Source organism: Sceloporus undulatus, chromosome 1 (assembly GCF_019175285.1).
Source record: "Sceloporus undulatus isolate JIND9_A2432 ecotype Alabama chromosome 1, SceUnd_v1.1, whole genome shotgun sequence".
NCBI lineage: Eukaryota > Metazoa > Chordata > Lepidosauria > Squamata > Phrynosomatidae > Sceloporus > Sceloporus undulatus.
Genome location: NC_056522.1, coordinates 214,488,948 through 214,516,273, shown reverse-complemented (window position 1 = coordinate 214,516,273; position 27,326 = coordinate 214,488,948). Strand labels below are relative to the sequence as shown.

General features: G+C 39.9%; 1 protein-coding gene across 10 annotated transcripts in view; it reads right to left on the bottom strand.

Moving 5' to 3' along the window:
- The window catches only part of KCNH7 (potassium voltage-gated channel subfamily H member 7), a 395,432-nt gene that overhangs the window by 128,852 nt on the left and 239,254 nt on the right, over positions 1-27,326 (bottom strand). For 6 of the 10 annotated variants that reach the window (XM_042444665.1, XM_042444673.1, XM_042444685.1 and 3 more), the window contains exon 4: positions 14,367-14,399. The exons of the other annotated variants lie outside the window; for them this stretch is intronic. In XM_042444665.1, the coding sequence (XP_042300599.1) occupies positions 14,367-14,399 (33 nt within the window). The remainder of the gene's footprint in view (positions 1-14,366; positions 14,400-27,326) is intronic. 10 annotated transcript variants of the gene reach the window in all.

Genomic DNA, 27,326 nt, shown 5'->3' with positions numbered 1-27,326 from the left:
AAAGCGCTGTACATACAATCTTTTTAATTGGACGGTTCCCTGCCCTCAGGCTTACAATCTAAAAAGACACAACACAAAGGGAGTGGTGGTGGGGAAGGGGCCTCTCTAGTAGGATAAGACATATAAAATACATAGCAATACAGGAAATGATTCAATAAAACAGGCAACAAAAGAACATCAAATAGCAAGCGACAATTATGCAATGCCTGGGAACACTGCCCTGAACAGGATGGTCTTCAACTCCGTTTTGAAGCTGGTTAAAGAAGTGATGGCTCTTGTTCGGAGGGGGGGGGAAGGTTCCAGGAGTGAGGGGCAGCGAGTGAAAAGGGGCGAATCCTAGATGGGGCAGAGGAAATCCTGGGCTGGGACAGCAGACCTTGACTACCAGAACGGAGGGCCCTGGTGGGAAGGTGAAGAGAAATAAGGTCTGATAAGTAAGGAGGGGCCAGCTCATGGAGGGCTTTAAATGTTGACAGCAGGAGCTTATACTGAATGCGGAAAGGGAGGGGGAGCCAGTGAAGGGATGCCAGCAAAGGAGAGATATGGTCAGAGCGGTGGGTGGATGTGATAATGCGTGCAGCTGAATGCTGGAGAGAAATTAAAGGATGGAGGTGAGAAAGAGGAAGCCCAGCCAGGAGGATGTTACAGTAATCAAGTCGTGAGACCACTAGGGCATGGACCAGGATCTTGGCCGTAGAGGCGGAGAGATATGGTCGGATTTTGGCAATATTGTATAAAAAGAATCTACAAGCCTTGGCTGTGGTCTGGATCTGAGGGATACATGACAGAGAAGAATCGAAGATAAAACCAAGACTGCGGGCTTGCTGAACTGGTTGAATAGAAATGTTGTCCACAGAGACAGAAAAGGAGTGTTGAAGGGTGGACTTAGGAGGAAAGACAAGAAGCTCCGTCTTGGACATGTTGAGCTTCAAATGCTGATAGCGCATCCACTGTGAGACAGCTGTGAGGCAAGCCCAAGTACACATTTTGGGAACTGGAGGTGTGAGAATATCAATACTACCCTTGATACTGGCTGGCCCATACTGATTGTCTCCCTCTGCTCCATTAGCCCCCAAACTATTTATTATTTATTATTTTATTTTCTTATATCCTGCCTTTCTCCTAACTGAAAAAAGCATGTATACTGCCAACACTATATGTATTTATTGGGAGAAACACTACTGCGACACACAGGCACAGCCTAAGAGATTTTGCTGCCTGAGGAGAAGCAGCAAATTTTGCCCACCTCACTCATCAAGTCAAGGTACTCAGTATGCAAAATCATTCAACGTATTTGGTACAAGAGGGACCCCTCTCCCTGTCAGTAAAACAATGCCAGCAACAGTATTGACAATTTGAATAATGCTTACAAAGCAAGTAAGTACAAGTTGAGACTCCATTATCTGAAATGCTTGGGATCACAAGTGTTTGGGATTTCTGATTTTTTTCAGATTTTTGAATTCCGGTACTGTACTTGTATTTGCATATACACTGGTACCCCGGGATACGAATGCGCCGCGTTACGAAATTTCCGGGTTACGAAAAAAATCCATTAAAAAAAACTGTTCCGGGTTACGAAGGTTATTTCGGGTTACGAAATTTTTTTGGGTGCTTTTCGGCGCTTTTTCGCACCAAATCGCGGCTTTCGCTATTAGCGCCTATGGGGCTTCGGCTTGCGAATGCTTTTCGGGTTACGAATGGCGCCGCGGAACGAATTAATTTCGTAACCCGGGGGAGCCCTGTACATATATAAAGAGATATCATGGAGATGGGACCCAAGTCGAAACACAAAATTAATTTATGTTTTATATACACCTTAGACACACAGTCTGGAAGTAATTTTATATAACATTTTAAATAATTTTGTGCATGAAACAAAGTGTGTGTACATTGAACCATCAGAAAGCAAAGGTGTCACTATCTCAACCACCGATGAAAAACGCTTTTGTTTTTTGGAATATTTTAGATTTCCGAATTCCAGATAAGGGAGACTCAACTTGTAACACATTGCTTCCCCTTCAGGACTTCCCAAGTCTGTTGCCTGAGGCAGCTTTCTCACTCTGCTAATATCTGGACAGGCCCCGGGCTGCACATGACACAACAGTCTTGTTTTCTACAAGAAACCATGCTTTGCGATGCTCTTTCCACGTGATTTTTAAGTTGATGCCAACACTCCTAAATCAATGATGAGTTTCTCAGAATTAGATGTTTGGTTAAGAAAAGGTCACCTTTAATAAGATATGTGAGGAGACCTTCTGTTTACTTGAGCTTATCTCCAACTCCTCTAATTTTATATTTATCTTTAACAGAGAGATTTATCTATCGACATCATGATTCATGAGTACAATGAATTGGTTCTGAAATGTTACGTCTTCTGTTTGAAATACATTACAATAGTGTATCTAGAGAAAAAGATTGCTATTCAGTTGCAAAATCTTAAAAGGTTTACAGAGCCTGTGTGCCTCTAGAATTTAAATAAGATATATAAATAAGCCTTTCAAGTACTGTATTTCAAAGAAGCCCTGAATATACAATACCTAAGAAAAATGTGTTTTCTCTTATATAAACGCCTTTTGTACAGTAGACCCTTATTATGCGCTAGGGTTTGGTTCCAAGATCCCCCGTGTATAACAACATACATGGATGCTCAAGTCCCATTAAATATAATGACATAGCAAAATGGTGTCCCTTATAAAAATGGAAAATCAAGGTTTGATATTTGAAATTCATACTTTTTTGGAACATTTTCAAACCGTGGATGCTTGAATCCGTGTATAAAAAATCCATGTATAAGAAGGGCCAACTGTCTATTCACTGAATAAGTATGCAAGAGTAGGATCAGCCTTACTGATTGTGCAGCTTCCTCCCTGCAAGACTGTACGTCTGTCATGGTTCTCCATGTTTTCAGGTACCCTGGCCAATCAAGGTTCCCAAATCTAGAGGAACTTTATGCCCACAAAAACCTAATTGCCTCTTAATTCTGAACATAGCACCAGCACTAGCACTAACATTTCTATACTACAGTGAGCCCGCACCATACACGGGCTCCTTATAGGCAGCTTTCAGCATATGCTGAAGTCGCCTGGGAAATGGGGAATGCTCAGCGCGCACACACTTGGCCTGAAAATGAAATGGATACCAAAATTCGTGGATGCTCAGGTCTCATTATATGCAGTGGGATAGTAAAATGGTGTCCCTTATATAAAATCAAGGTATACTTTTGGGAATTTATATATTTTTAAAATATTTTCAAGCTGTGGATGCTTGAATCCATGTATAAATAATCCATGGATATGGAGGGTCAAATGTACTATAAACATAATGGTTGGAATTCTCTATCAGCTATGTAACAAAATAACCACCATAATTCTATAACTACATAATGTCTCTGGCTTGGCTGCTCCACAATCCCCACTTACCAGGCAGCAGCTGTGGTAAGCAACAGAAGTCTGTTCCTCTGTCTACCAGGCAGCAGCAGACTGACTGCTCTATCTCCTCTGGTCAGCAGTCTCCATCCTGACAGGCAGTAGCAAGGTCTCTGTCCAGTCCCCCCTCTTGCTGGGGATTGCTTGTGTGGGCGGGAATATTAGTCAACTGTTTCCTGATGAACATGGGAACAGACCCCTGTTGATCACAGTGGCTGCTACCTGGAAAGTGGGAACTGGAAAACTTTCATTGTCTCTATGTATCACACAAACTAGGGCATACATAGGGGTTGTGAATATGAACCAGTTACAAATACGTAACTCTAAGTTATGCATTTGTAACTGCCTTACTGAATTCCAGTCATTTGTTGCAATTACTTTAATATTATATCAAAGTCAACCACAAAGGACCTACGCCCCATTTTTTCTTCCTCCTTTAAAGAAAAAAGGTTTTGTGCCCTTTGCCAAATGTACTAGGATATAAGTCAATTGGAAATGGCCACCCTGCTTTCTGGCAGAGCTGCTTATGTGTGGATACAATGGATAAAGAAGAGAACCCAGCCAGAAAGGGCTGAGAGCCTATTGCAGGGATCCTCACATAGATTCATGCAGAAAGTCATGCCAAAATCAGTAGTTTGAGCTATTCACCCCAAAGTGAAAGCTCACAGAATAAAAGGTAATTCATGTGCATTAAATTCATGCTGCCAGCATATGTTGGTAACACTGTGCAGTGTACATTCATGGGCATATCACTGGCATGGAGTTGTGAATGCCCCACTATTTGCTTACCTGTCAGTCTGGGCATCAGAAGAGAGCAGGAAAATGATAGCTGTATGCTTTCATTCTCAGAGAGCAATTGCTATCATAGGATTCTTCAGTGTTCAGATGTTGTTGGATTACCATTCCTGGAAGTCTCAAATGGCATAGCCAAGGGTGAAGGATTTTGGTTGTGGTCCAACAACATCTGGAAACTGAAGACTGGGAACTGCATGGGTGATTCTCCAGAAATGGTTGGATTTCAATCACAAAGATAAGCCCCAAATAGAAGTCTACTCCATCATTTTTTAATTATTAAAAATACTCTTTATTACAGCATATATATATAAAACAAAATTAAATATATTCAAATAATACTATTCCTTAAGATTGGTCTCTTTGGGCTTGAACAGACAGACCAAAATAGAGCTGCTTTGGGCCACTTTGGCAGTGTGTTGTTTAAATGATACATGCGTCCTAAAAGGCTGGAAGCCATGCCAAAGCCACGCTCCAGTCCTAAGGACTGAAGCACAGCTTTGGCGCAGCATCTGGCCTCTGAAGATGCATGTGTCATTTAAACAGCATACCTCCAAAGTGACCTGAAGCAGCTCTAATTTGGCCTGTCTGTTCAGGCCCTTTGTTTCTTCCCCCACAAAAAAAAAACCCCCCCCCCCCCCCCCCCCCCCAAATTCAAACCTTCGCTGTGCTTGACATTATACCCATGAACACTTATTCAGCACTTCTTAAAGATTTTCCTCAATTCTTGAATGTATTGCCTTCCTTTTCTCACAAACATAAAAGTAAATATTTATGTTTCAATGTACAAGACAGTGTATTACCTCTTTACCGAAATATATAACATTTGGTAAAATATCATAAGAAAATTTAGTCCTTTCTGACCCGGAGATTCCTTTACTTTGTGGTTTTTATATTCAAATTTATTCTCGCTATATTATTTTCTAACTTAATATTTGTATGTAACTTGTCGTTATCACATATCGGAGACTTATGTAAGTTTCATTCTCTATGTGAACCATTATTTCACACTGGCCAATCTTGTTTCACAATAGCTTATCAGCAGTTTCCATATTTCTTCCACATTTATCTCATAGGTATCCTCATCTCGAAGTTGCGCTGTTGTAATGTCCATTTCTATTGAATCTAATGCTTTAGCCATTCATCTACATCAATTTCGCCATTTTTCTTCCAAGTTTTGGCAATTGTGATCCTTGCCATGGTAATTAATTTCCACCCTCCATAACAGCCATCCACTGGCCTGAGATGGAGTTCACCAGGCAGGTCCAGCTCCATCAGGACTAGCCTGGAAGAAGGAAGAGCCCTCCCTCCAATCCATCTGCCTTGGTCCAGGCCTCAGAGGGAGAGAAGAACCACTGGACCTCATCCCCTTTCCCTTCATCATTCCCTTCTCCTTTTGTTTCGTGTCTTTTAGATTGTAAGCCTGAGGGCAGGGAACTGTCTGATTAAAAATATTATTGTAAGCCGCCCTGAGAGCCATTAGGGCTGAAGGGCGGGATATAAATACCTAAATAAATAAATAAATAAATAAATTAAATATATAACTGGTTTCAATTGTTTTCTTGTTTCTTTGTCTTCTATAATATTTAAAAGATATGTTTCCGGTATTAACTTAACATTTATTTTGTATATTTCCATTATAACCCTATGGACCTCTTTCCAAAATATCTTAATGGTGGGGCAGGTCCACCACATATGATAAAAAGACCAATAATGTGTTTTACATCTCCAGCATGTCTCATCCATGTTTTTTTATATTTCTGTGAGCCTCGAAGGGGAGAGGTACCATCTATGCAGCATTTTTATAAAGTTTTCTTTTATATCCATGCAAGCTGTGAAATTGAGATCCTTTCCCCATGCCTTTTCCCAACTTTCTAATTTTATATTTCTCCCAACATTTTTGGCCCATTCAATCATGGTTTTCTCCTCTACTTCTAGCTTTAAGCATAGTTTATATAGTCTTGAGATAGTTCCCTTCTTGTTATCCAATAATATTTAATGCAACTCTGTTTTTCCTATTGTTATTCCTCCTTGTTTAGTATCTTCCCAAAATCTTTCCATCAATTGTCTATGTGGGAACCAGCTCAAGACTATTTGTTCTTCCTCCAGCTGTTCATGGCTTTTCATCACTCCATTGTTTTTTATGCAGCTTCAAGGAACTACTGGACCAGAGAAGGTGCCCTCTGCCTTCACAGAGTCATCCAATTAAAGGAAAGTGCACTAGGGAGCAGGCACTCCCCAAAGGACCTTCCATCTCACCCAAAAGAGTGGTGTGTATGTGTGCATGAGCACATGCATGTATGTGTGCCCATGCATGGCCTTAGATAAAAATATTGATCCTTGTGAATTCCAGTGTGAAGTAATATGATTCGACAAGTACGTACATGGTTTGGAATGTTATTTTCCACTGTTTTTCACACTTCCAAGATGCTTGACATAGTTCTCAGCCAATGCACTCAAGAAAACACATTTTCAAATGTGGCATGTGAGAGGAAATGTTTTGAAATGTATATTTTGTGAGAAAAGATATTCAAAGTATATCTTTAATTATGCATTTGCAGTAAATATAATTTTTTGTGATTTTTAAAGTTGGTAGATTGATGCAAAAATGAAACAGAATGGGAAGTAGAGATGTAGAGTGTATCTGCAGATTTTCTTTCCTTCAATAAGAAAGGTTTTCTGATAAATCATGACACATTTTTGATTAAATACTTCATAACTTTTTGGTGAAAATTTTGTTCAAAGTTATATGGCATTTGCATAACATGGATTTTTTCTCTCTTAAAAGCATATTTTGAACAGTGAACAATGTCTTTTGGAACACTGCAAGAAAAAAATTGCAAAGAAGTGTGAACATGGAAAAATAATTTAAAATGCACAAAACTCTTGTAACATCACCTATAAGAGAGGCAGCCTCTACTTTCTTTCTTTCATACATGTATGAAAATGAAATAAGCATAGATTTACATCCCTAACAAAAACTGACTTTAGCTAGAAAAAGGCTGATGAATCCATCCTTATTTGTTGAGGATGTACAACTTTAGGTGTATACTCTCCACATTCATCTCCTCCCTTCCCCAACAGAAATAGTCTCCAAGGTGAATGGGATTAATATCCAAATGCTTGTTTCAGTGTGGTTAATCTGTTCACACAGGCTTGCTGCTGATGGAATTTCTGCTCAGATATGGTGTCTGTCATAAGTGATGCACTGCCGAATGACACACCAGCATAGATACATGTTCTGTTGTGCAACCCTATGTGAACACTTCTGATGGACTTACATTGTTCCCGATATCAGTAATCAAGCAGGCTGTAGAACTAGGGAGGTGATCAAAGATATCACCCTTTCTAAATGTTATTCAATGCAAAAAGAAATCTGTATCCTCCCAGTTGGAAAGTATACATTGCACTTCAGGGTTTGTGGACGTAAGAATTATGTGGTGCTACCACCCAGCATATGTAGCCCTTTGAAATGAAGGTGCTCCATTCCCTTGCCCCTCCAGCACATGATCATTTTTTAAAATGTGTAATGGTGTGTTCCGTCAGTGTGCCTGCAAGAAGGTTATTGTGGCCTAAAACCAACATTGCCCTAACAACTAATCACTAGCACAACTGAACTTTTCTCACTTCCTCTCCTCTCCCCTCTGTAGCTGTCTGTGCTACCTGAAAACTGGGCTCAGTATGTGTGTGAGAGAGTTTCTCACCCTCTGAACAGATTTTGTGGGGTACACAGACAAAGCAGATTTAGGGGAGGAGGATGCCTCCTCCCAGTTCTGCTGACACAACTGGGCAACTCGCTGGATACCAGATATATACACAAATATGTATGCACATACGCAGAGTCTATATCATTTAAAGAGAGATAAATGTTATGTAGCTGACAAGTGTTGCTGGAGTCCATTTTCGATCAGTACCTATAGATCTGTTGAGACACATTTTGGGAGCTGCATTGAAAGCTTTTCCCCTGTCAGCTGGTTCAACAGAACCAGCCACAGCTAAAAATCAGTAAAAATACGTAGCAGAGTTTTCTAATACACATGAAACTGAGTTAAGAAACAATTAGTAAATCAATTGTGCAAGCTAATTACATCAATGCCTCAACATTTATTCTGTTCCTTTGTTTATCAGTTTCCTTTGCATGTCCAAAAAGTAGGATCATTCATAAGGTTTTCTTGCATTTTTGTAATGGAAAATCTAAAAGATTTTCCTCTACCCCCATCCCTCCCGCCCACTCCACCACCGCCCCAGGCTGCCTGCTGCTGTTCTATTTTAGTAATATTCATGGTGGTGCAGATGGTCTTTTCTACTTCGCTAGGTTAATACAGCTGCATGTTCAGCTGCATTGCTGATTTAGCTGTCTAACTGCTAGTTCAGCTGGAAAGGAGACACAGCAAGACTGTTGCTCATTGCTATTACTTTGCAGGCATGAAATGGAAAACCCAGATAAGTATCTCTGCTCCTCTTTTTAAATGGGAAAAAAGATTACCAGTTTCCTTTTTTTGTTTTGTTTTCAGTGAACTTTCTCCTAACAGGTTGTTGATCTATAGATCATTCGTACTGCAATGGCCTTCCTTACTGTTGTTCTTGTGTGCCTTCAAGTCATTTCCACCTTATGGTGACCCAAAAAGGGTTTTCTGGGCAAGATTTGTTCAGAGGAGGTTTGCCACTGCTCTCCCCTGAGGCTGAGAATACATGACTTGTCCAAAGTCACCTAGTGGGTTTCAAGGCTGAGCTGGCAATTGAATCCTGAGCTCCAGAGTCAAACCATTACAACAAACCCACTGGGTGGCCTCAGGCAAATCACACTCTTTCAGATTCAGAGGATGCCAAGGGAAACCTCTTTCTGAAGAAGCCTTCCAAGAAACCTCCATGATAGGTTAACCTTAGGGTTGCCGTAAGTCAGAAACAATTAGAAGGCACACAATAGCAGCAACAAGAAGACCCTTCCTTTTTCTTCTACAATTTCTAACAAGTCAGACTGGATCTGTAATCTGCTTTTGGAGGGTGCAAGGATTCTCTCACAAATGGTGGTTCAACCTAGGATCCCAACCCAGTATAATTCACGCCATTCTAACCTGTATTGAAGGGAAGTGGAAGGACTGCTATTGACTGGTGGGGACACAGAAGTCCCTTGAGTGCAGAGTAAATTGTTGAACACCACTAACTGGGTGGACACAAGCAGGACAGTCCATTTCTTCTGGGATAGGAATGGGCTCCTGCTAACTTTTTATGTTTATCTCTCTTGTGCTTTCACTGTCCAGACTAGAAATGCACCTGACACATTCCAGGATCTGTACATTTACTGGACAGCTGCAGGCATGTCTGATAAACACAAACATTTAAAATGTACACATAGAAAAACACAGCAGAGCTGAATGCATGGAAGCAGTGGGTATGACTTAAATGTGTTACCAAAATCTGTATATATATAAAAAAACTCTACAAAAAAAAAAAAAAAGCCAAGGAGGAATTTTAGCATGTGGAAAAATAAACAACATCTGAGAGATATGGACATGAATGGGGTACAGAGGTAGGAAAAGGAGGGGATTTGTAGATGCAGGCTTAAACTATATGAACATTCTCATTCCTGGAATCTTCTGAGACCTCTGGCTACTGTGTGGAAAGGGTCCTGGATGAATTGGACTTTTGGTCTCATTCAGTGATGCTGTTCTGACACCATTTTGTAGCTCTCTTCATTCACAGCAACACTTTTTTCCCATTCCATACAAAACCTTTCTATCCTATATCTTTTCTAAATATTGTTATGTTAATTTAATTTTACTTCAACAATATACCATAACTTCACGAAGGAAGAATTTGGTTTTGTCATGAAAGTTTGAACCTAAATGAAGCTATTTGGGAGAACATACCTCACTATAGATTGTGAAAAGATGTCTGGCTCTCTCATAAGAAGGGGGAAAAATCATTCTTATAGCCCCTCAAAGATCTAATTTGTTAATATTCCCTTCTCAGCTGGGCATGTCATGCCATTCTGAAAACGACAAAAATGTTCACAGTATTTCACAAAAGAGCAAAGGAGAACATGACATGCTTTAAATGTTTCCTGCATTCATTTTTCTGAATATTTATTAATGTCTTTAGAAATTATTCTGAAACTTCAGGTGGTACTTAACACATCTGAGAGGGTCTTAAGTATTACAAATATAAAGAAAGGTCAGAAGAGTTATTTTTTATTAGATAACTCCCAGGAACTTCCAGCCTTGCTGGTCATGCTTTCTGGGGGGATTCTGGGAGCTGCAATTCAAAAAAAGCAATTTCCCCAAGCCCTCCATACATAATATTCTGGTACTTCATTATTTTTAATGGTTCTAAGTGAATTTCTTTGAGAAGTTCAATACTATCACTTATCAATGTCCTTCACAATGAGAGGGCTCTGGACCGGAAGGATTGCCTCTTTCAGCTATCACATGCACAGAACAGCTACTTTTCAGACTTTATTTCCCATAATTCCCTATGCCGCATGGGAATTCCAGCTCTGATATATATCCATCATGCCTTGAAGTCAACATCTGACGTTTTTCTCTGAGTACCATACTAAATGTGTTACATTAGGGAGAGGTTCATGAGAAAGGGCCCTTAGAGTTGGTGGGTGCTGGCTCTGGAATGCCCTTCTCAAAGAAGCTTGCCTTTTGGCCATCAAGCCAAAAAAAGAAAAAAGGAAAGAGGCAGGCACAACTCCACCATGCTTAGCTCCAAAGGCAGATGAAAGGCCCTCCCTTTATTTTAACTGCTACCACTCAGTCTTGGAGGGTGAGAAGAACTGGCTGTACAGTCGACCCTCCATATTTGTGGCTTTGACTTTTGTGGATTTGATTATTCATGGATTTAATTAATATGTTCTTTCTAGGAATTTCTAGATCCTTCAGCACAACCCTATGGTCAACATCCTCTAGGAGATGTATTAGAGGACCCAGAGATTCCTAGAGAGAACACATCTACAGGTATTTGCAGGTCCTCCACTGCAAATCTGTGGTCAGCTTCTGGCTGACCTTCACCACAGAGGTGTGCTGGAGGACCTAGAGATTCTTAGAAAGGTGCTCAGGTAAAAAAAAAATAGTGTTTTTTTTAAAAAAATTTGTGGGTTTTCCACTTTCACAAGGGTCCTGTGTCCCTAACCCCAGTGAATCTGCAGAGCCCACTGTATCAGCTGGACTTGATTCCTTCCCTACTGCCACCCCTTCTCCTTTTGTGTCATGTCTTTTTAGATAAGCGTGAGGGCCAGGAACTGTCAGATGCTGCAAATTGAGTTCAAAATGCAAAGGTAGTTCACATTCAGTTAACAGGAGGAAGGGGAGAAGGCAGAATCTTGCCCTCAGTAGGTTCAAGCAAAAGCAAACTGTTGCAGCCCATTGTAGCTTCATCAGTAGTAACTTTTGCCATGCTGACTATACTCTGATGTTGTTTGACCACATGTGTCCCAGTCTTCATTTGTGAAATGCTGGAGGGTATGGAACAGTAATGAGTGGGGAGCAGTTATGAACTGTAGCAATACCATTAGTCAGTATAATGTGGAGGTCATTAAACATACTAGCTGCTTACATAGACTAATATTACTTGATGTTTCATGTTAGTAGCCATTTTATTATTTTATATCTGATGTGATATATTTGTTTTAAATTATCTGATTTCAGTTTCCTAGCCTAACCAAAATCATATGAGAGCAGTGTGGTGTTGTGGTTTCAGCACTGGATTATGAAAGACTAGGGTTCAAATCCCCACTCAACCATGGAAATGCACTGAGTGACCTTGGGCGAGTCATACACTCTCAGCTTCAGAGGAAAGGCAAACCTCTTCTGAACTAATCTTACCAAGAAAACTCTATGAAAGGTTTGCCTTAGGGTTGCCATAAGCTGGAAACCTTCTGTTGAAGGTACACAACAGAAACAACCACCAAAATAACAATACCACTAATTCTCAACAGATACAGATCAACAGATATAAAGGTGATCTAGTGTTTATGTCACCAAAAACCACAGGTAGTTCCCAAAGGACTCACTTAAATATTGACATAATGAGGTACATAGGGAAACATAAGCCATATAGCACTGAACCCATTTTTGAAACACACTGGCACAACTGGGACTGATTGAGTAAACTGAAGGGGAGGGGGAAGCAACAAAACAAAAGAAAATGATCCAAGCATCTTACTCAACATGGCACACCGAGTCTTCCAGGGACTTGTTGAAATTATGGTTTTAGGAAAAATGTCACAAATCACTGTTCCTTTAGACTTCCATCTAAATTTCCTTGTCACTGCATTCCATTTGTCCCCTGATTAACTGACAGGATCTCTTTGTAAGAAAATGCCCTCTATGAACCACAGCTGTCAGAGAAAATTGGCAAGATGCCTTAATATTGATCTATCCCATGAACTGCCACTGGCTGCCCTGGGGGTCTATCACTGAAGAGATGAACTTCAGTTGGAGTTAAAGAATCTTCCTCATCAGATGTATCAGCACTGCAGAAATAAGGCCCTATGACACCACTTTAAGCTCCATTCAGTGGATTCCTGAGATTTGTAGCTTTGTGAGATATTCAGCCTCATTTCTCAGAGAACTCTGGTACCTCACCAAACTACAAATTCTGGGATTCTGTAGAATAGAGTCATGGTAGTTAAAGTAGTGTCAAACTGCTCAGCCACTCAAGAAAAAAAGTTTTGGATTTTGGAGTATTTTTGGATAAGGGATACTAAACTTGTAAATTATGTTTGTGTTATACATCTGTGCCTCTAGGGATGGTACAATAGTGCTGTTGGCTGTGTTCAGACATGTGGTATTTGTGGTGGCAGCAGTGGTTCAAAGTGGTAATGTCTAGGTGTGGATATTTTAGGAAGACAGCATCTCATACATGAACTATAAGGACATCTAGTTGGCAGCTGTGGGACAACTGGAGGTCCCCATATTTGTTGCCACAGTGGTGAGATAAGGAGTAGTCCTCACCATGGGCACCTGACTATACTGTCTGCAATGAAGAAGTAGGTCCATTTTTTATTTATCTTCACTTTTAAGGGATATGAGAAAATGGAAGAACATGATTTAGGACTGGAAAATAGTGGCTAAAGAGCATTCTCTGTTTGGAGAATTAAAAGGGCCCCAAGAAAATATACAAAATCAGTGAGGAGAGTGAAATGGGTGTAAACTCCAGATTTTAATTTGGTTTCTCAGCCAGAAATAGTTTGTGATTTTTAACCCATTCAACGCTCTTCACTTTCCTTTTGACTTCAAGTGAGGGGAAGTCTACATTAGTTTTAATTTCAGCACAAGATCATATTTGATAAGGACAAAATAACTTTTTGGGTATCACAAGTCCATGTAGAAAAATTACAGTGAAATTGATGGACAATGAGTATGGGCAATCAATTTCAATTTAACTTGACAAGGACATGTATCATCTCAAAAAGAGATGCTGGAGAAGGGAGGGGAATTATCACTTTAGCAAGTAATCTAGCCCTGAGATCACTAGACTGAATGCAGCTCAATGAGCAGATAAACCTAGTTATCCATCTGTTTACCAGAAGAAAGATCTTAGTTTTGCTGAGTTTTGGACTGTGTGAAGTTATTAAGCATCTGGTAGTCCATGGTATAGTGAATGTATTTGGCTTGGTGGATCATTTATTATGCATACTAAAGTAAACCTTCAGATCAGAGGAGGTGAGATCTCATAAGGATCAACCAAGGCTTGGAAAATTACTTTTAAGAAGACTAAATAAAATGACAAGGAGACCAGGGTTTGAATCTACGCTCAGCCACAAAAACCCACTGAGTGACCTTAAGCAAGTCACACTCCCTCAGCCTCAGAGGAAGACACTGGCACATCTCCTCTGAATAAATCTCGCTCAGAAAACCCTAGGATAGTGTTAGGATTGCCATAAGCTATAAACTATTTGAAGGAATACACCAACAATGAATATAATGAAATGTCAAAGCCACCCATAACAAGCAGTGGGGAAATGCTCCTCTCTCTGCTTAGCTTTGAGTGGTTTCAGCAAACCATTGTATTTATTCTTCTTAAAAGTGTCTTTCATTTCTGGGTTCAGTAAATGTTTTGAAACTATTTAAAAAGCTGGACTAGTCACCAAAATAAAAGGAAAAGATGTAGTGCAAATAACATTTTGGTGAACAGAATTACCTGATGAAGAGCCTCTGGAAAGGTTGTTGCCATCTGAAATATAAGTAAACTGGATTTACAGATAGCATTCAGTTTCTTAAAATAAATAAAAATAAAGCAGTCTTGTTAATAGTCTTGTATAAAGACTGTAATGATTAAGCAGTGTTCTACAGCTAGCCTTTAAATGTGTGAAACAAAGTGCATACATAAATGAGACACAAACACATACGTACATTAAAAAATGGCTCAAAAATGTCAACAAAGCATAAAAATAGAGATCCACACCAACAGTATGTAATTTAATGCACTGTCACCAAAGTCAAACACAAATGTCTTCTACATCTGCATCAACCATGAGCAAAGCAATTCTGCAAGGTAGTCAAACATTTTTTCCTTTCTGTCAGTGTGAGGATTGGTACTAGAATGACCTGACAGAAGCTACCTATTATTCAGTAGGGAAGAAGAAATATTTTTATGTTGAGTGGTTATAAGATAAATGAGCATCAGAGCCGAGTAGGGCCTTTGCCAGTTGTAGCAGAACCCACACAGTTGTCTGTCTCTCTTTTATTTCTCCAGCTCAGTCACTAAGGTCATTGAAGAAGGTCCTGGACCTTCAAGGTTAGTCAGGTAAATGGATCTCTAGTATCAGCATCAGGCCAGGCCAACCTAGAGATGTCCTACCACCTCATAGGGATCAATGTTCTAGACTCCGTTTCCCAAATTGCCCTTTTAGACTTAGTCCATTATACCTAAGGTGGCCACTGATACATTTACCAAAGATGAGAAATGAGAACATATTTGCATAAAATATGCATACATTTCTCCCTGCCTACCTATTTCTTTTGGAGAGATGTAAATTTAGAAAGAATTGCTATTATTTGAAGAAAAGCACATTCCATCTCTACCCAACAGGCAAGTAGGGAGAGAAACAATATTCAAAAATGTTTGAAAAATTATTGTAAAACTTGTTTATTGAATATCAGAAAATCTTCATGAGGAGAATCTTGGACTGATGAGAATCTTCATAGTTCCTGACTTATTCTGTGAAAAATTCACATGTAGTCTTTTCATGCAGTAAACAACATTTTCTGTGCAAGAACAGAATGTTTCTATACATTAATGTTATTTTCTGTGCAGAAAATGCTTTTCCTGCATGAAAAACCCTCTTTTCAACTAAAGGTAATGTGCAAAGTTTGCACAGAATTACTAAAATTGTTGCTTCCTTCAAGAGTGAAATTAGGATAGATTTATACCCCTACAAGTAAGACTGTGGTCGGGTAACCTGTGTGTTGCTCAGGTTTCTATGAGATACTGACCACTGATGGCCAACTTTAAAGCCTCTGAGTTCTCTCTTTTTAATATAGTTATTTTCCTTTAACCTGATGTGGCCTACATAGCCCTTCAAGCATAGGTGGCCTTCACAAAGAGGATGGTCCTCTGTAAAATAGGACACAGCCTCTGTAATTGTACCTTACAAGGATGGTCTCCAGCCTCAGGTATTAAAGTTCCTTTGCTCTGTAGTCCTTGATGATGAAATATATTATTCAGCTAGAACACAGTTTATGAATTAGAAAGTGTGCTTTGTAACATACCCATCTCCCTTAATATTCACTTTTATGTTTGTTAAATATAGACACCTAGATTGTAGATTGGGGCCTTGATTTTTTTAGAGGAATGCTGGAAAATCACCCCCTGAACCTTTTTTGTAGTTAAAAAAATAAAATAAAAAAAAAGAACTTTTCCAAATTTTGTCTTTCCAATAACTGAGACATTCAATTCTAGAATGTTAGCATCCCTTGATTAATTGTTTTAGCATTATCTTTGGGTAAAGCTACAAAGTAAAGCTATCTTTATATTAATATTTATCAGGCCAAATGTGTACAGGTTGTTTATCCCTTGTCTGAAATGCATGGGATCAGAAGTGTTCTATAATTCATTTTAGGAATACATGTGTTTGCATATACCTAATGAGAAGTAACGAAGCTGGAGAGAGACTCAAATTCTGTGAAATGGTGGATTCCAAGCATAGTGCTTGGCACGAATCCACACATTTCACAGATCCTTGTGTCTCTCTCCAGCCTCACAAATACAGTACAGGTATGTGGCTCAAAAAGTTTTGGATTTTGGATTTCGGAGTTCAGGATAAGGGATACTCAACCTGTAAAAAAAATAGATAAGAAGGTAAATGAATGTCTAGCCATAACTGACTGCAGGGAGTGGTTCTCGTCTCTGTTACTAAGCCAAAGAGCCAGTATTGTCTGAGGACTACTCCGGTGGTCATGAGCCAGCATGACTGCACTGAACGCTATTACCTTCCCAGCAAAATGGTACCTGTTTATCTACTTTATTTGCATGCTTTTGAACTACTAGGTTGGCAGAAGCTGGGACTAGTGACAGGAGCTCACCCCATCATGCAGCAGTCGGGCCTTGAACTGCCAACCTTCCGATCTTCTGATCGTCAGAATTGGCATCTTAACCACTAAGCCACTGCATCCCAAGTACTCAACCTGTATTAACTAATAAAAAGAGGCAAAATAAGGTGATGTGACATTTTGCTACCTAGAACACTGTTTCACATTACTCTCACTATGTACCCCTAAAACCATGTTGTTAACATAAGACAAAAAGTACCATGTTCCATATTTATCATGGAAGTAGACATATCAGACATATCATGTAGCTATAATGGGAGAAAACCAGTGGTGATTTGATAAATTCTGACATGCGGATGCCCCCCCCCCCATCATATCAACTCCTCACCCAAGAATAAAAAAAATAGATAGTTATGTTGGTCCATATCAACAAATCTGTTCTAACAGATAAGATATGAACAAGGGATAGGCAAATATATTAATAGAAATTAACCATGGGTTTTATCACACCACAACACTATGCTGACAAAACCACTGACAATCATGCCCTACCACATGACGTTGCTGTCCTTGCCTCATTCTGTGGTAGTGCCTAGGCAAATGTTCATTTTTGCATGCTTGAAATAATCCATGAATGACTTATTTTTGCACCACCAAACAGCATTTTTTCTGCTACAGAACTTCAACCCTGCTTCCTTCCATGAGAACTCCATTACTAGGTAGCTGCGGATGCAACCACCTAGTTCCTCTCTCAGAATTCTCCAGGAGATTTGTGTAGGGAATCCACAGACTACTTCGTGCTTGATCTGAAAAGTTCACTCTCACAGCAACCTACTATGTTGGCACCACAATGCAAAGGTGTGATAATATTGCGGGGGCAAGGAAATGGCTAAAATGCAAAAGTACACCCGACTACATAAGTTCAAATCAAAAGTTCAAAAGTAAACAGTTTCATCTACACAAGATGGGGAAAAATGGCGGGGGGTGGCATAGCCACCTTCTTTTCCTGTTGAACCGCTCATGAGAAAAGGTGGATAGGGGAGGAGGCTATGACATGGGTACTGTGGAGCATGCTAATAGCAAAATTACTACAGAAAAGCAGCAAGTTGCAATACAGTTCAGTATCCCTACCATAAATGGCTAGAGCAGATTAATGAGGTATAGAGGAGGTATGTGGTAAGGTTTCATATTTCTAAAAACGACTTTTCTTGAAGCTGACATCTATAAAATGTTTGTTTATGTTTACCTAAAGCAGTAAGATCCTCTAATCTTTGAACTACAAATGGTGAATATTTATCTTTCCAACCTTGGAATACAAGTCTTTTTGCAACAGTAAAAGCATTCAGGAACCAAAAATGTTGATTTTTAGTTAAATTTCATATCAGATGAACTTAATTTACAAGAACACATGCAATGTGCATCTGGAAATACCAGAGGTTTTTCTGATACAAAATTAGTACACTGATACATCAGCCAACCAAAAAGGAGTAATCACTGAACATACCTCATGTGCCACAAGGAAGTATTATCTGTATTACGTTGCCAACATTTAGCTGAAGTAAGCAGCTGCTTTCTATGAAGGCATAATGCCTCCAGTACAGCAAAACATTCATTTTTGCTAGACCAACTGTAGCATTAGGTCTAAAGAGGTTTTAGATATTGAAGCTAGGGCCATTTCCTATTTGCTAATTTGACCAGGGCAATATAACACTTCGTTCCACTCACACCACTAACTTCATTAACATCAAATGCAGTGCTTTCCACTACACATTTATAAACTCGACTTGTTGGCTTGCAGTTTCTCTGAGGATACAATTAATGTATGTGAACACAATTAATTTTGGTATTTATAAATCAATCCGTTTCTTCCATAAAAAGTGTTGATTTGAAATCTTCAAATTAAAATAGTTCCCGACAGTTGTAGGAAGAAATGTTCTAGAAAGAAGAGAAGCCTGGCAATGTAAAACAGATATTGGTTGGAAAAACTGCTGTTACGGATTCATAATTTACAGTTATGGATCTATTAATGTTCCACATTCTGTAAGAGTGCACAGTCTTATTGCAAGACTACATAAATTTCCAACCATCTCTCACTAGCAAGCGAGGCTGCAGCAATCAGAAGCTGGAACTCTCTTGCAATTCATTGTCACAGCCTTGCTCACAGGCAGAGGTGGTTTGGAAATGTCATCCTCCTTGTGATTTGATCAGTGGTTGAACAGACGTCCTTTGCCAGATATGGCTGCTGGTTCTTAAAGTGGGCTGGGGTATGTGTGTCAGGTTAGGAGACATTACTTAGTTTTGCATTTGTAACTAAATAGGATTGTAGAATAATGGCAAACATTTCCTTGTGGCATATTTCATTTCATTTTATTGAATTTATATCCCACCATTTCCCCCAAGATGGGATTAAAAGTGACATACAATAATTTAAAAAGATAAAGTGAAAACATTAATTTATAAAAGTTAACAAAGAATTAAACAACATTATCTTAAAAATACGATCAAAAACAGTTAAAACATTTAAAACCTATTTAAAACATTATCTCCAGTAAATATTTAAAAATACAGCACACCACTCTACACACACAGTACTGTTCCACAATTAAAATGGAATAAGACTAGAAAGTAAGCAGGGAGCAGGGGCAACCATACCTCCCACGGAAGTGACTTCCACAGCATGGGAGCAGTCACATAGAAGGCTCTCTCTTGAGTCTTCAAAGGTGATGAGACTGAGAGAAATCTCACACTGGCTTAGGTAAGGAGACAGGTCTTTCAGATAGTCTGGACCGAAGCCGTGTAGGGCTTTAAAGGTCAAAACAGGCACTTTGAATTCTGTTTGGAAACAGACTGCCGAAATAGACTGGTAGCCAATGGAGCTGTTTCAATAGGAGATTCACGTGTTCCCTGTAACCAGCCCCAAGCATCAGCCCACAACATTTTGGAGCTCTTGAAGTTTCTGAACATGTTCCAAATGCAGCCTGATGTACAACACATTACATTAGTCCAAATGGGGTGTAATTAAGGAATGCGTCACTATAGCCAGACCTGCCTTCTCAAGAAACGAGTGCATCTGGCACACTAATTTTAACTGTGCACATGCATTCCAACCAAAACCTGGACATCCAGGCCCAGATGCAAATCCAGGAGCACACTCAAGCTGAGAACCTGAGATTTCATGGGGACTGTAACCCCATCAAGAACAGGCTGTATCCCCATTCCCTCTTCTGCCTTTTGAGTGACCAGTAGCACCTTTGTCTAGTCTGGATTAAGTTTCAATTAGTTCAGCAGCATCCTGTCCATTACTGACAGCAGAAACTAGTTTATTGACAAAACACTTGCCTTCAAATCAAATGGCAAGGAGAGAGAGTTGTGCGTCATTGCATACTGATGACACCGAACCCCCAAACTCTGGATGACTTCTCTCCATGGTTTCATGTAAATATTAAACAGAACTGAGCCCTGAGGAAAATCATCAGATTGTGGTCAGTGGGTCAAACAGGCATCCCCTTCCAAGAACACCACCTTCCAAGAAAGACTAAAGCCACTGTAAAACAGTGACCCCAAGCCCACCCCCGAATCTTGAACCAGAAGGACATCATGGTTGATGGTATCAAGAGCCATGGAGTGGTCCAGCAAAACCTACAAGAACACATTCCCTCTGTCTAGTTCCTTGTGTAGGTCATCCTCCAAGGCAATCAAAGTTGTCTCTGTCCCATAAACAAAAGCCAGATTGAAAGGAATCTAAATAATCCTTTTCATGCAGGAACCTCTGGAGTTGGTAAGAAATTCAATCCATGTAAGGAGGGCATGGTAAACTGTGCAACTGAGGGGAGCAATGTCCTTGTAGCTCTTGGTAATTAATATCCATTAACCTCTGTTTGACCATTGCTTTGGCCCTATCCAAGTCCATAGGAGGGAGATAAGCCTACCAAGGTGATTTTACACACCACTGCCATCCTTCAGGGTGATTTGAAAGAGTCTGACATTGCCTTGAACACCAAGAATTGGAATTAAGTGTAAAGTAACAGTGGAGCCAAAAATGGATAGAGTAAGTCCATGCCAGGCATTTTAGGGAATTTAAGCCAGACTCTAAGTAAAGAGCAGATCCACCAAATATTAACTTAAGAAAAAGAGATTGGATTCCTTCAAGAGAGTCTTAGTGAGAGTAAACCAAATTGTGACCTCATATCTGTGGGATATTTTTAATTTTAAAAACCTGGATACCAGCTGGAAAAAAATTGCCACCGTAGAGCAAGTCACACACTCATAGCCCCAGAAAACCCTGTGACAGCCTTAGATTGCCATAAGTTGGAAATGACTTGAAGGCACACAACAACAAGTGAAAAAGAAGTGGTTTATTATTCCAACATTTTGTTCCACTTTAGATTTCATATATTTTAATATACATAATTTTAATATATTAATATAACTATATACAACATATAGTTATATGTAATATGTAGTTTATAATATATAACACAGTATATAACGTAGCTTCATGTATGTGTATAAATTCATGATATGTATATGAATCCATCTTTTCAATTCCATTATTCCCTGTGGGCAATGAGAATTTGATCTTCTCTTGGCAAAACCCAGAACTTTTTTTTCTGAGTAGCTAGGAGATTATTGATGCTGTACTATGACTCTTCCATATTGACCCTGGTCTTGAAATTATTGTCATCTAATTTGACCTTACTTTTATTCAATGTGTATTTTACTCTAATAGCCTGTAGAGATGATGCTATGTCAGCTTGGTTTAAGGCTGAATGCTGTTACTCAGAACAGATGGCTGAATTCCCTTATGGCTTCCCTATTATTATGGATGACTTTAATGCAAGGACAGGATCATATCGATGGATCTCTCTCCTTCCAGTTGAAGGACACATCCCAGAAAGGGAGAGAAGAATAGCAGAGGTAAACAACTGGCCCTGCAGATGGTGCCACCATGAATAATTTGGCTTCTTGGACCACGGTCTGCAAACTCATGAAGATGAATTTCTGGCAAGTGATGGCTTGCACCTCACATCAGTTGGCAGGAATGTTTTTGATAAGAGTATCACAAACCTGATCAGGAGGGCTTTAAACTGAGATATATAGGGGAAGAAGGGCAAAAGTTCATGAAATGCTGGAGATAATAGCCCAAATGTTACAGCGGGAACTGGGTGAATAGTACAATAACTCAACAGTGGGAGGGAAAAACTAAGGATGTGGGGAATGGCCCATGGTCTTAGTTGTCACTACAATAATGAACAGAACTTGGGAAATGAACCTGAACTCTTAATACAGTAAATATAACATGCTGTAATTAATATATTATAATATAAAAATATAATATAATATAATATAAGTATCACTGAAACCTGATGGGATGACTCTCATTATTGGTATAACCTATAGCAGACAAATAGATCAAACAGGAAAGGAGGAAAGCAGCATTATATGTCAAGGATGGTTACACCATGGCTTAAGATCGATGACTTAAATCCTGGTACCCAGGTTGAGCATCTGTCTAAAAATTAGTGAGGGCAGGAGAACAACAGTGATGTCATTGTGAGGGCCTACTGAAAACTCCCAAGCCAGACTTAGGACTTGAATGATGCCTTCCTGACTAGATGACCACACAGTTCAGAAAGAAGAGATGAGAGATTTCAATTATCTTGATATTTGCTGGAAGTCAAACTCTGTCAAAAAATTAAGGTCTAACAAATTCATCACTTGACTTGCAGACAATTTAATTGTCCAGAAGGTGGAAGAGGCAACAAAGGATTCAGCTACTTTAAATATGGTCCTAACCAACAGTGATGCCTTGGTTAATGGGGTGGAATACTTACGTTGGATCAACTATGTTCTCCTGGAGTTTGTTATACAGCAGAAAGGGGAAGCCAAGTGTTATCAAACACACATTCTAGACTGTAAGAAAGCTGATTTGAGTAAACTTAGAGAAATACTGGATGTGATCTTATAGTCAGGAATACTAAAAGGAAGGGTGCTCATGATGGATGAGAGTTTCTTAAAAGTGAAGTAATAAAGGCGCAATTTCAAACAGTTCCAAAAAGGAGATGAGAGATTCCACCTCAACATTAAGAGGAACTTCCTGACAGTAAGGGCTGTTCGACAGTGGAACACATTCCCTCAGAGTATGGTGGAGTCTCCTTCCTTGGAGGTCTTTAAACAGAGGCTGGATGGCCATCTGTTGGGGATGCTTTGATAGAGAGTACCTGCATGGCAGGAGGTTGGACTGGATGGCCCTTGTGGTCTCTTCCAACTCTACAATTCTGATTCTAGGAAGAAAAATGGGAGAGGTTTCAAAAAATCAGGATGCATGACTAAAGAGCTTTTAAATGAGACAGTGTACACCCTGGCCATTAAAACTGGCATGGGGGCAGAGTCGGGTTGTAGCGTCCCCACGATGCATGCCTGACTTTGCCCCCCAGGGCATCCTGATGCCACACCCCACTCCACATGGCACATGGTGCCATGGCGCTCCTCCAGCACTGCATCCATATGACACAGTGCCAAAGGAGTGCTCTATAGCTGTGGCAATGTGGCTATTGCACCCTTTTGAGGGCGCCAAAAGAGCCACTTTTTGTGGCTCCTTTTTGCACCCTTGAAAGACCGGATGGGGGCCACAGCATGAGGTAGCCACAATCCTTATCCAGCTAGGAAAGGGGCAGCATCATTCCATCCCTTAGGGGCTGTATGTATAGCTCCTAAGTTAAGTTTTAAATGGGATATGTATAAGAAATGGCAAAGGGAAGCAATCACCAAAGATGAATTCAATAATAATAATAATAATAATAATAATAATTTATACCCTGCTCTTCAGCCAAAAGGCTATCAGAGCAGCTTACAAATTGTTAATTAGACATTTCCCTGCCCTCAGGTTTACAATCTAAAAAAGACAAGACACAAAAAGAGAAGGAAATGGCACTGGGGAAGGGGGAAAGTCCAGCAGATCTTCTCTCCCTCGGAGGTCTGGACAAATAGCTAGCACAGGCTTTTCTGGTTATGTCCATAGCAAAAGAAAGAACAATAAAATGGTAGGACTGCTGCATGGAGAGATGCTGAAATGGTAACAGGGAACAAGGAAAAGGCAGAACTACTCAACACCTTCTTTGCCTCAGTCCTCTCTGAAAAGAACAGTGCTCAACCCGGGGAAAATTGCGCAGAAGATGCAGTTCTGGAAATGCAGTAGAGAATAGGTAAAGAGATAGTACAGTACATGAATACCTAGCTACTCCAAACAAATTCAAGTCTTGAGGGCCTGTTGAACATCATCCAAGGGCAGTAAAAGTACTAGAAGAAGTAATCTCAGAACTACTGGCAATAATCTTGGAGAATTTTGGAAAAAGGAGAAGTCCTAGCAGACTGGAGTAAGGCAAATGTCCTCATCTACAAAAAGGGGAAAAAACAAGGACCCAAACAATTACTGCCAAAAAGGGTGAACTTAACCATAGTAAAAGTTTGCTGAAGTAGAAATTTTAACAAGATGGATAAAAAAGTTGACGTGACATATTTTGAAGCATAAATGCTGGTGCAGGATGTCTACTTTGAGTCAGAATAATGTATGTTGATAAAGGATTTGCATGGAATGTGTAGACTACTGAGTGCGTGATATTTGGTGAGAGGCCTTTGATAAGAGAAAAACTTAGAATGTGGCATAGGTTGCTAATGCATAAGTAATGAGATTTTGATATATTCAAAATTCTTTGTCCTGATTGAATGAATTTTTATATGTTTAAAACTGTTTACATCCAATAGAATTTTGTCACAGAAAGTCTTTGTTAAGATGTCTATAAAAAGGAGGACTTTACTTTTATTCTTTATCTCAGGGGTTAATCAGGATCCAAATCCTAGACTGAGATCTTGCTAGCAAAATAAATTGTGTTCTTTACTAAACTGAGTCTTCCTTGCTTGTTTGCTGTTCTGTTCAAGAACCCATCATTTAAACTGGTTTATTAATATTGATTTCTGTAACATTTCAATTGTGTATTCCTGCATGGCAAGGGGTTGGGTGGGATGGTCCTTGTGATCTCTTCCAACTCTATGATTCTATGATTCTAAATCCAGCAGACTGTGAGACTGGCATCTGGTGAGAGAGATAGAATCCTGATAGACCACTGCAACACCACCTTCCTGCCCCCAGACCTTGTCTGCTGATCCCTGGAGAACCCAGTTGGGAAAAGCTGGGAAAGGTAACCCCACCTCCTGCCCCATCTTCATCCAACCAGATGTCTGTAATACAAGCCAAGTTGGAATGCTCATCCAAGGATCATTTCAAGGATCCAAGGATCAAGGGTCCTGGATAATTTCCATTTACTGACCTGGCATCAAGCAGCAACATTTTCCACCCAGGAGCCTACTTCCAAGGCCTTCCAGAGTATTTGAGATGGGGGTCAGTTTAGGGGCAATCAACACTCTGTGGCTCTCTCCTCTCTCATGTTGATAGCTCTGTGTTGTCACTCCATATCTCCCACTATTTATTAATGCCCTACTTATTAATGGATGGTGTCCTCCCTGGGAATAGAATTCCTACCCAGGCAACCTATTATCTCTCTTTTCAGGTAGCGGAGCAGATGATGGCAATGTTGGTTAACCAGCTGCTGGCTAAGTACCTGGGGAGGTATGTAGATGATCTTCTTAGCAAGCAGACATTCTTAGAAAAGAGAGGCCACAGCAAGTGGATAATGGAAATTGCTACAGACCCCTCTGCTCTGGAGTGGTGGTGCTTCTCTCTGGTGTACTAGTGTGTATGATTTGGGTGCTCATCTCCTCCAAAGGTCTAGTATGTCTGTCTGGATTATTAAATACTAATTTGGAATTAAAATAATGTTTGATCCTTGTTGATACAGCTGTACTTTTAAATTATATTTCTGCTACTTTGAACTTAATTGGTGGTCAATGTGGTTGGACTTTTTGCTTTTATTTTATTTAAAGGTCTTCTACTGCAAGCTTGGATATACATGGGATATTCTATGCATGTTAACTCCAGGTAAATATAGCTTTGGACATAAAGTCAACATTCATGAATGTGTATGTTTTGCCTGTGTTCATATCCTATGTATTTCTCCCCACTTTCCACATTTATTTTCCTTCTATCTCTACACACACCTACACACACATATGTGAGTCTGTATGTGTGTATTCACATTCCATTCAATACACACATCACCCTCATAATTCAAATAAAAGAAAAGCTACATAGGTTAAATCCTGATTATTCTGGAAGTAAAAAAACAACCACATAATGATGTATTGCCCCACATACTGACACTGCTGGAGATTTGCTGATCAATATGACAGTTTCTTCTAGAGCACTTTCAAAGTGCTGACAATGCTTTTCCACTCAGTAACTTTTTGATTCCATGTGAATTTTACAATGCTTGGACTCTAACGAAAAAAGCCCCACAACACTGTAATTGCTTTGAGGCAGATCCAGAAATTGACAGAGAAGGTTGTCATAATTAGGCTGTCAGCTAGCTTTCTAGAAATGCCTACTCTTTCACTTATTTCGATTAACCTCCCCCACTTCCAGGAATAAAACACACCCAAGAATAATAAATGGATTAATATGTCAGGGCCCCTTTATGCTACACAGTTATAGCACTCTGCTTCCATTTTGACTGCCTTGACTGCTTACTATGGAATCCTGGCATTTGTAATACGGTCAGAGGCCCCAGAGGAGCTCCCTGGCTGATGTTTTTCAGTCCTAAACTGGAAAACCCCGGATTTCATGGGATGTTGCCATCATAGTTGAAAGTGCTATAAATTCAAAGTGCTATAACTGTGTAGTGTGAAATGATCCTCAGTTTCAGTTTCACCTATATAATTTTAATTTTTTTAAAAAAAACACCAAACAACATTGACATCCATCTCTACTTGGGACAAGACTTTTGCAGATGCAATACTTCATTTCAGTAAGTATCCACTGAGAAACGCAATGTTTTTAATTGTCCAGCTAGTTGATGACAGTTGTGCTGCTCTTCCTGTGATTTTTTTTTAATTTTTGTGACTGGCTTATTTTATATTGTTATTTTAGTTAGGTTTTCTAAACTGCCTTGGAAATGCCTAATAAAAATAAGAGATAGGAATGTTCAAACAAGCCAAGGAATGAACTAATTGCCTATCCATTACTGGACAACACAGTTGCAGAGTTTAATAGCACTTTAACTGATATAATCCCATCCTTGCAGATCTAAGTATCTGCAGTATGATGAAGTATTTGGAATTCTTGCTAGACAGCTTTAGTAGACATTCTCCTGCACTAGAACACTACAACCCCCTAGCAACAAGAAAGGCCCCTGGACTGTGCTGTTTGCTGGGCTGTACCTCTGTTGCCTTGGTTGTTGTGTCCTGCGCAACTCTGCAGTTTGGAGGACTCCCTGCCGGACCATCTACAGCACTGCCTGTTAGCTGAGGAACACCTAGGGGAAGGGCGAGGGTGTGTGTGTCCGGTGAGAGCGGTGCATATTAACCGGCTTGCCGGCTCCCTCCTCGTCCACGCCCCCCAAGAAAGGTCCCTGGACTGTGCTGTTTGCTGGGCTGTACCTCTGCTGCCTTGGTTGTTGTGTCCTGCGCAACTCTGCAGTTTGGAGGACTCCCTGCC